The sequence below is a fragment of the Calonectris borealis genome, chromosome 22, assembly GCF_964195595.1.
Source record: "Calonectris borealis chromosome 22, bCalBor7.hap1.2, whole genome shotgun sequence".
Classification (NCBI taxonomy): domain Eukaryota; kingdom Metazoa; phylum Chordata; class Aves; order Procellariiformes; family Procellariidae; genus Calonectris; species Calonectris borealis.
Window position 1 is genome coordinate 5,744,593 of NC_134333.1, and position 10,261 is coordinate 5,754,853.

Genomic DNA, 10,261 nt, shown 5'->3' on the forward strand with positions numbered 1-10,261 from the left:
ACCACAATGGAGCAAATGTCTCTTGTCTAGACCGTGCTTTTGCCAAGAAAGGTTGGACCAGATGATCCTTGAGGTCCCTTCCAACCTGGTATTCATAGAATCACAGAACAGTTTGGGTTGGAAGGGACCTTTAAAGGTCATGTAGTCCAACCCCCCTGCATGGGCAGGGACACCTTCAACCAGATCAAGGTGCTCAGAGCCCCGTCCAACCTGACCTGGAATGTTCCCAGGGATGGGGCATCTGCCACCTCTCTGGGCAACCTGTGCCAGCGTCTCACCACTCTCATCGTAAAAAATTTCTTCCTTATATCTAGTCTGAATCTCCCCTGTTTTAGTTTAAAACCATTCCCCCTTGTCCTGTCGCAACAGGCGCTGCTAAAAAGTCTGTCCCCATCTCTCTTAGGAGCCCCCTTGAAGTACTGCAAGGCTGCAATCAGGTCTCCCCGGAGCCTTCTCTTCTCCAGGCTGAACAACCCCAACTCTCAGCCTTTCCTCATAGCAGAGCTGTTCCATCCCCCTGATCATTTTGGTGGCCTCCTCTGGACCCGCTCCAACAGGTCCATGTCCTTCTTGTGCTGGGGACCCCCGAGCTGGACGCAGCACTGCAGGGGGGTCTCACCAGAGCAGAGCAGAGGGACAGAATCCCCCCCTTGACCTGCTGGCCACGCTGTTGGTGATGCAGCCCAGGACACGGTTGGCCTTTGGGCTGTGAGCGCACATTGCCGGCTCATGTCCAGCTTTTCATCCACCAGTACCCCCAAGTCCTTCTGGGCAGGGCTGCTCTCCATCCCTTCACCCCCAGCCTGTACTGATACCGGGGGTTGCCCCCACCCAGGTGCCGGACCTTGCACTTGGCCTTGTTGAACCTCATGAGGTTCACACGGACCCACTTCTCCAGCCCGTCCAGGTCCCTCTGGATGGCATCCCGTCCCTCAGGCGTGTCGACCGCACCACTCAGCTTGGTGTCATCTGCCAACCTGCTGAGGGTATTCTGTGATTCTATGAAATAGGTGGAAGTCGGGCAGATTCAGAGACCACCCATTTTGACACCAGCTCGTTTGACGGCAAACTCTCTGCAGCATCAGACATGCATATCTGCTGGTGTGCTGGGGGACAGCAGCGAGGCCTGCAAGGACACCAGGACTTCCCTGGGCGAGACACAGGTTCTCTCAAGCCCTCTCTTCTGTTTCCAGTCTTGGCCAAAAGCAAACGGTTTGCTTATGCATTTAGCTTTGCTGCAACTGCCCTTCCTTCCTTGAGTGCTTCTTTTGTACCCTGACCATAACCTGCCCGTGCAGGCTCTCTGCCAGGTTTCCTGCTCTTGATGTGCTGCAGGAAGATATATTGTTAGTTCTGGTGCCTTTTATGCCTTGTTTCCCACCTCCTCCTTCCAAGCAATACTGCACCTCTGTGCTGCACCTCTCTGCTGCCTCCCAGTGCTCCTTGTACTGGATTTTGGATTTGGAAATTAAATCTTTTCAGCCTTTTTTTTTTCCTCTCACCCAGGATAGTACCTCAAATTTTTGATTCAGCTGTGACCCCCAAAATAGTTACTCAATTATTATCTTTGCTTACTGTGGACCAAATGGGGCTTATTCTTGGATTTTACATAAATAAAAGCACCACCATAAATAGAGGCTTGTTGCTGCCTCCCCTTTTCTCCCCCTATTCCTAAGGTCCCCACACTTTCCACCAACCATCTTCTCTTGCTCCTCTTGATGCTTCTTCAGCTGCTCCATGAGCTGCTGAAATTCCTCCTCCTTCTCCTGCTCCTCCAGCATCGTGGCGTCATTTTGTTCTGCGTAAGCCATGGCCACCACTGCGAGGATGAGGTTGATGAGGTAGAAGGAACCAAGAAATATAACCACGACAAAGAAGATCATGTACGTTTTCCCTGCTGCACGCAGCGTCTGTGGAAAGAGGAGGCACGGGCTGTCACACCACCTTGGCACAATACCGGTTTGGCGATGCTTCCAATGAAAGGTCTTGCACCAGGGCATCCTCCCATTTGTGGTAGGAGTACAATATTTTGCTCCCATCTTCCCCAAGGACTGGTCATTGTCCAGTTGGCCTTCCTGCAGTCCATGGCACTGGGTTAGGACTGGTGAAACAGCCAGAAGTCTCGGCAAACCCAGCCATGCTACTCTCTGCTATCTGGTACCCAAGGGCTGCAAGCATCTATGGAGATGGGACCAATATTTCATCACAGACTCGCTTTTCTATGAGAGGGGCAGATGCCTCTCAGCCCCCAACTTCTCAGGTCTCACCCTTGGGCCAAGAGTGGTCCTTTTCTAACTCCAGATCTGGGCATAATCATTTCCAGAGGACACATGTAGCCTTTAGACACAGGCTTGCTTTTATCTATCTGGACCGAGGGTCAGCTGGGATGTTATGGTATCTGCAACATCTCCCTGGAGGATGACTCAGTGCAGGGTACAAGTGACCTAGCTTTTCCCCCTTACCTCAAGCCAGAGATGTACGAGATACTCGTATAAATCCCTGATTTCCATGATACAGCTGACACCACTGCTGAAGCACACCTGGGCTTTGCCCTGGAAAATACCCTACGCTGCTCAGGTTGGGGAACTGGGTGGGACCATGCCCCATCTCTGCTGATCCTGGTTAGAGCCATAAACCACAGGACAAGGTCCCACAAGTTTCCAGTCAAGTGACTTTTACCCGTCCTAGACCAGGGACTGCATCGAAACGAGAGGAGCATTTGCACAAGGATAAAAATTTGGTGCCTACCAGCTGGAAGAGGTTCTCCCAGAAGTCCTGCGTCATGAGGCGGAAGAGGGCCAGGAAAGCCCAGCTGAAGGTGTCGTAGCTGGTGTAGCCGTAGTTTGGGTTCCTCCCCGCCTTCATGCACTGGTACCCTTCAGGGCACTTCCTACCAAAGGAGCCATGGGGGCAGCTGGCATGAGCCCCCACCACTGCCCCTCCTGCACCCGCAGCGAAACGCTCCATCCCTGGAGGTGCTGAGATGCTTCAGCAGACCACCCCCGGCCCAAGCTGATACAGTCGGGATGCCCAGACCGATACCCGCCCCCCCAGGCTGATACAGTCGGATGCCTGGACCATTCACCTGCAAAGCCACGTTCTCAGCCCCAATCCTGTCCCATCCCAAGCATCAGTGGTCCCACAGGCTGCGCTGGCTGCCTCTTCCCCTCCCGAGGAGCCAGAGGGGACCTCAGCCGCCGGCATGAGCTGCACTCACCCAGCATCGCTGCTGTTCCCGCAGAGCAGGGCGTCAAGCGCTCCCTCCAGAAAGTAGAAATTGGCTTTGCAGTTGGGGAAAGAGCAAGACATAAAAAAAAAAAAAGTAAAATTAGAGACAAACATTGATTTCCAAATTCTTGGCAGCTCCTCGCTGTCAGGGAAATTCCCTGAATCCCAGTGTCGGGCACTGGGTTATCTCCTCTCTGCTGACTTTGCTGTTTGCGTTGAACTAGTTGGCACTAGCTCAGAGAGCTCATGGCATTGTTTCATCGACCCAACTAGATGGCTCCCAAGCCCATGAAGACTTCTGGAAACAGCCAGGTTGGCCAGGGTCAGGCCTCCTGGGAAGGTGGGTTAACCTGTGGTCAAAGGACCAGGGCTGGTCTGTTTTGCTGGGAAAATGTACAAAATAACAGGGCATTCCCAGGGAGCACCGAGCATGGGGGACTGCAGGGGTCCCAAAAAAGCCTGGGGAAACTGTCTGCTACTGCTCCATGGCTATTGCCTTCCCCCTGCTGCTCCCATCCCAACCAGACCCTCCCTGGTGGGGAAACCCACCCTGCTCACAGACCAGGGGTCCTTAAAACTCCTCCTTACAGCTTGAGCACAGACCCAGAGCCACAGGAGCTGCCAAGCAGTGCCACCACAGGTCACCTGCCCCCAGGGAGACACAGATGAGCACCTGGAGACCCCCTCCCCCGGACACGGCAGAGGGCAGCTGGACCCCATCCTGGGCATCACCCAGCACAGCCCTTCCAGGAGCCACACAGGGATTTCTGGAGCTTCCTCAAAACATCCCTGGTTCTGCCTTGGCTTCTTGCCACCAGGCTTTTATTTAACCTACGTGGGCTCATCGAGATGTCCTGCTTGTGAAACTCCAGGCGATATATTTTTGGCCTGGCCCCAATGGCTGTTAACCTGAACGCATGGCCGCAGGGTGCTGATGCTATTTGCACTGCACTCATTAGATCCTACACATTGAATTTGCACCCCTACCAAGAAGCCTTCCTGTAATTAATGCCAGAGCTACTTGTACAATTGGGAAAGCAGCTCAGTCGAGACGTAACCCGACCTTCTGCTGAGCTCTGCCGAGTGCCCTAAACGAGACATCCCTGTGGAGCATCCCTCCACTCTGCAGCTCTGCCAGGCAGATTTTCTGAGATTTTTACATTTTCATGGAGATTAAAAACCCAAACCTAAGGAATGAACAAAAAACCCACCGCACTTTTTTGGGCCAAACTTGTTTCAAAGAAGTGGTAGGAAAGTAGCAAACTTGGAGACCTGTCCGAGGACCTGTGCTTGATCCCACCTCTCCCCACTTCCCCTCCTGTTGGCTGTCGCGGTGTTGCATACAATGCTCACTGGACGCAGCGGTACTTGGGGAAGGACCCAGCTATGATGCAGCAGTGAAAGTGGGTGAGAAATGTCATTCCTGCATCTTTCCCTCTGGTTTTCTACCCAAAGTCCCATCTGCTCCTGGAGGATTTGGTCTCCCTGCTGTGACCAGCCAGATGGGGCAGCTGTTCACCAGTGCCCACCCTAATGGGGAGATTGTGCCCTCACTAGCAACTGGGAGAGATGGAGACACTGGTTTGTCCAGGGCTTCCCATGCTGAAACCTTTCTGGAGGAGTTTATCTTGCCCAGGTGGACTGCATTTTCCCTGGCAAGGAGGATTTGATCCCTTCTGTCCATCTTGTGAGTATGCACAACCCCTGTTTCACCCACCGGCCACATCTCCCTGCAAAGCACCTCGGCAGGAAGATCCATGCGAGCAAACCATCTTGGTCTGACACAGAGGAAGAGCGAGGAAACCAAGCAGCAAACCAGGGTGATGGGTCAATGGACAAGGGGATGCACGAGTGTTTACCTTCATCGTTGATGTAGGCCTCGAAATCAAAGGTGCTGTTGCTGGTGAAGTTGCTGGTGAAGTTGCTGGCGATGTCGTCGGTGAAGTTGCCGTAGAGTGTTGCGTTGGCTAACGTGTCGTTGTCCAGCCCTAAGTCCCCCAGCAGGGTGTCATTGAGGGGGGGCCACCGCACGCACTTCTGCCGGAGGTTCCCCATGAAGAGCTGGAGACCGATTAGGGCGAACACGCTCAGGCAGAAGACGGTGAGGATCATGACGTCCGCGAGCTTCTTCACCGACTGGATCAGAGCCCCAACGATCGTCTTCAGCCCTAGCGGGGAGGTGTCACTACTGAGCTAATCGCTCGTTTGCTAATTGTGGAGAAGGTGCTATGGCATTCCCCAAAGGTGCTGGATTGGGTGGGGACATGTGGTATCACCAACTTCACCCCATGTGCTCAGTCCCCCAGCTCTGTGCCCCACGTTGCATCCCAGCTGCCCCTCTGTCCCCACACATTGCTGGGCAGCATAAACCCTTCCCCCAAAACTGTCACCCTTGGACCAGTGCCAGCCAAGCCTCCCCATGCCAACCTTAACCTGGGTATCACAAACCAAAGCCCACCCCAGCCTGGCAGCCATCAATTCCATTTGGCTTTACATTTTCCCCAAATGCCACAATCTGGCCTTTTTTGACCCAAACCACTAGAGTAGACCACTTTGCTGTGGCACATGGAAAAGCTATTTGCCAGCCCAGCTGGAAGATGCTGAGCACTGCTCTCAGCTCCAGAAAAGCCTCCATGGTCCAACACCACCACGTGCTGCTGTCTCGTGGGTGGTCGGGAGCCCAGCTGGACCCTCCAGCCTGATCCCTTCAAGCTGGAGAAACCCCAATGTGTCTGAGTGAAGGTGACGAAGCGACATCTGCATTAAGCACTGGGACTAACTCATCTCTCCCCCCCAGCATCGCCGTTTCCTCCGCAGAGGAAGCTCACCCACCAATCCTCAGCGGGCTTTTGACACAGAGGATGTCGTTCCCGTCACCCGAGGTCTACATGGATGATGGGTGATGCCAGGACATCCTGACGTTGATCTTAAAAGCAGCTCTGAGCACAGAGCTTTCTCACGTGGATGCAATTCTCCAAAGACACATGATTTTTAGCCCTGTCATCATGCCAGTTCCCCCCCTTCCCAAACTATTTAGGTAAAACCCTGTTCTCCAAGGGCTTGTCTATGTTGGGAAACCGCCGAGGACAGCCGTTCTAAACCAGCATATTTTTGCAACCACTATTTCTGCAGAGCCCCTTGGGGGGATGTCATTCCAGAAAGCAGCAGCAGCTTACGTTTTGCTTAATGCAATTTTTAGCCTGTTTGATGGAGGCAAAAAACATTCAAATATGAACCCTAAAGGTCTGGAAACTGCAGGGACACAAGAATTTATTCCCCACAAGAAATTATCATTTTCAGTTCAATCTCACGCTTCTTCAAGGGGTCTGACCTATCATTTCTGCGATAGTGGTACCAAAGCAGAATATTGAAATGGCATCAAATTTGGGAAACAGCCATCAGAGGTAACGTGCTCCTAATACCGCAGACTGGATGTTTGGGGTGATGTTAAACACTCGCCACGTGGCTCTTGCACTAATACCCATTAAATATCTCAACCCGAGCACCAGAGCAGTCAGCAGTGGGGACAAAACTGAGTTTATGGCTCCAAGGACCAAGCAAAGCATATGGGGTTCATCAAGCCCATAAACACAATGTGAGCACAAGCCCACTTAAGGCATCTCCAAGGAGCCCTAAAAACACCATGTCTGGCTCACCAGGGGCTTTCCCTGGCCAAACAACTGAGTGAGCACAGCTAATTTCAAGATGTAAAATCAGCAGGACCTGACCCAAAAGCTGAATGATGTAGAAAATTGTTTATAAGTTTCGAATACCTTATTTCCTCTGTTTTCTCTTAGAGCTGTCAAAAGAACAAGGAATTGCTGTGAACTGTGGGAAAACCTGAGCTCAAGAAAGGGGAAGACATGGAGAGGAGACCCCTTCTTTAAGTCCCACCTGGTATCACGGTAATGGTTTTCAAGGCCCGGAGGACGCGGAAGGTCCTGAGAGCAGAGATGTTCCCCAGGTCCACGAACTCGGTAATGTAGCTGTAGGACAGGAGAAGAAAGGCTTCAAGGGCTCTGCCAGGCACCCACCCCGCTGTTTCTCAGCCCTCCTCCCCAGGGTCCCCCCCACTGCAGTGGCCAGACCTCCTGTCCTCCCCCCATCCCACCAAACTCACGCCATGGAGATGACCATGAAGTCCAGCCAATTCCACGGGTCACGCAGGAATGTGAAGCTGTCGATGCAGAAGCCTCTCGACAATATCTTGATGAGGGACTCGAAGGTGTATATCCCAGTGAAGGTGTATCTGGAATGGGAACGGTGACTCAGGGGATGTTCACTCGGGTACAAGGGCCAGGATGAGGTTTTGTCCACGCCTGCCAGTGGGACCATCTTGGGGAGCTGAGTTTGGGGGCTCACGGTCACAGGCTGCCAGGTTCTCGGGGTGCTTTGGCACTGGGGGAGTTTTTCACCTCACCTTATAAGGCAAGTTGGGACATCTTGAGGTACCAATCCCTCTGGTGACTATTCTGCAACACCTCTGATCCCTGCTGATGTCCCATCATGACCACGCTCTCTGTAAAACCCTGCTGAGACCTGCTTGTGCAGGGCCACGGCAGAAAATGCTGGATTTTCCCCTTCTCACCTGGGGCTGGTTGTCCATGCTCCTTGGACTGGAGCATCTGGTCAGCCTCTCCAGACTATCACTGCTGACCCGACCCAACCTACTCTGCAGTAGTCTCCTGTCACAGGGATCCCACCAGATTTTGGGCAGCTCTGACACACTCCCACTCTTTGCAATGCCTAATGCACAGCGTGGACATCCCTCTGAGATCAAGAGGGCCACCAGCATCTCCCAGTGACACCTATCCTACTCTGACGGGTACCTGGATCCCAACACCCTTCTCAGCCTTGGTCCTGTCCCTCCCAAGGATGGCCAAGCTGGGATGGCCCCCATGGCTGGGGGAGGTTGTGGGAGGCAGGGACTTACTCCACGTTCTTGGACCACGCCGGGGGGTTGCTCAGCGTCATAAACACGCAGTTGGTTAAAATCGTGATCATGATGAACATGCTGAATAATTTAAAACCTGGTCAAGGAGAAATGCTGTGACTGTTGCCCAGATTCCCCCCTTCACACGGTTATGAAGCCAAGCACCCCTACTCCTCCTGTCCTGGTGCCCACCTTGGTCCCATGCCCTGACCCTGCAGCTCTCTCCCGGCTCAGTCCTGTGCTCACACTTCCCCTCTGCTCCCATGCATGGTCCTGGCCTCTGCCCTCCCTTTCTGCTCCCCTCCCTATCTCTGTGGAGCTGGCTCTGCCTCCCTTCTTGTCCCCTGTGCTCCTTCCTCTCCATCACCCCAGGGTACAGCTTTCCCCACTTGTCTGATCCCTCTGCCACAAACATCCTCCCTTTTTCCTCCTACCTCCTGGCCCCCAACCCCTGCTGCCACCAGAGCTCTGCTGGGATCACTTCCCACCCATCCTAGTGCCCCTCTTGCTCTTGGGGTCCTTTCCTGTCTTTCCATCTCTGCTTGTCTCGCACCGAAAGCCCCAGTACTGCCCAAGTTGCCTCCTTCCCTGTACCCCAATGTCCTGGTTCCTCTGCCTTCCCTCTCCCAAAGCATCCTTCGAGCTCCCCAATTCACCCACTTCCCAGATGGGACAGGATCCTCTGACCTGTAAACATTTTCCTTCCTTTCCAAGTCTCTCCAGACCTCAGAGATCTTGAACCTCTTCCTAGGAAGCTCCACCACTTAGGTTTCTTCCCTTCTCCAATCAAACTAATTCCTCCTTTCTCCAACCAAGACTGAGCTCTTGGTGCCACCAACGTGCCCAAAGCCTTCAAGTGCCCACTCCTTGGGAAGGGACCAAAGCACTGGGATGGCTGGGCAGTGCGTCCTGGCCATGGTGGGGGCCAGCCCAGGAGATTTGCTCACCGCACCATCATGAAACACTTCTCCTAGCTCTCTCCCAGGGCTGTTTGCACTCTGAGCATCAGGGTTTGACCTGGCAATGGAGCAGCATCACAGAGGGCAAGGATATGAATGGATAAGCACTTTGATGGCTCCTCTGCGGATGGGGTGGAAGGGCCCCAGCAGGTAGAGGGCAGGGGTTGCCGAGAAACGGAAGATGGACTTCCCTTTGTTGAGGACTATGAATGTCTGTGGAGAAAAGAGAGGAGGGAGATGGGTTAGCCCTTCTGCACACCCCCGAAACACCCATGGATCAAGTGCTGCCATTAGAGGTGAGACCTCTATGCATGCTTTGGATCTCCAAAGGCTCAGGACTTTGCCAAGGAACAGATGCTCTGCTTTGGAGGAGAAGCAACCACAGCAGTCTGGGGCTCTGGATCACCAAGATGGGCTCAGATGAGACCCTGGGGCATGGTGGAAAGAAGAGGAGGGCCATGCTTTGGTCTTTTTCTTGGGACCTACTTCTAATGCCAAGTCCACCCATAGGCTAAGCTTTGCCCCTCACCTTCTTATCCTTGTAGAAAGGGTCCAGGTCCTCCAGGGGGGTCCCGATGAGCTCCAGCGGTGGGTCACCATAGATGAGGGGCAAGTTCTTGCCAGCTTCCAGGTCGCTTCTGGGCTTGATCTCCTCTTCCTCGGGCAGCTCCACTTGCTGCCGCTTTACCTTGAGCGCCTCTGCCTCTGCGATGCGCTGCTCGATGGCAGCCAGCGAGGCGGGGGTGAAGGGGCGGAGGTTCTCGGGGCCCGGGATGTGCGGCAGGCCGGCCATCCTCTCATTCTGCTCCCGGGACGCCTGCGCCCAGCCTGCTGGGGAGAGGGGGGCTGAGAAAGCGATACCAGCTGGTGCTTTTTTGGGGCATTTTTGCTCAGCCCTTGAAGCCAGGTGATGGCAGGATCTCAGTGGGTTTTTGCAAACGGGTTTATTGCAGAAATATTGAACTTGCAAGAAAGATTATTATGCATGGATCACCTGCAGACGGAGCACCCCATGTGCTCCTCTTCCTCCCAGACCCCCATTCAGCCTCTGATCAAAAAGCACCGTCAGGTTGAGCACCGTATGAGCTGAGCAGTCCGTGTCCCTGGCACCAGCTGGCTGTTGTTAGACATGCAATTCCAC

At 53.8% G+C, this 10,261-nt stretch overlaps 1 protein-coding gene across 1 annotated transcript in view; it reads right to left on the bottom strand.

Moving 5' to 3' along the window:
- SCN4A (sodium voltage-gated channel alpha subunit 4) overlaps positions 1-9,928 on the bottom strand; it is a 32,751-nt gene extending 22,823 nt beyond the window's left edge. Inside the window, exons 1-9 of the mRNA XM_075171233.1 lie at positions 9,650-9,928; positions 9,215-9,333; positions 8,162-8,251; positions 7,349-7,477; positions 7,123-7,214; positions 5,088-5,396; positions 3,218-3,281; positions 2,749-2,890; positions 1,698-1,910 (exon numbers count right to left, since the gene is read on the bottom strand). Of these exons, the coding sequence (XP_075027334.1) occupies positions 1,698-1,910; positions 2,749-2,890; positions 3,218-3,281; positions 5,088-5,396; positions 7,123-7,214; positions 7,349-7,477; positions 8,162-8,251; positions 9,215-9,333; positions 9,650-9,913 (1,422 nt within the window). The 5' untranslated portion in view covers positions 9,914-9,928. The remainder of the gene's footprint in view (positions 1-1,697; positions 1,911-2,748; positions 2,891-3,217; positions 3,282-5,087; positions 5,397-7,122; positions 7,215-7,348; positions 7,478-8,161; positions 8,252-9,214; positions 9,334-9,649) is intronic.
- Between the last annotated feature and the right edge of the window lie 333 nt (positions 9,929-10,261).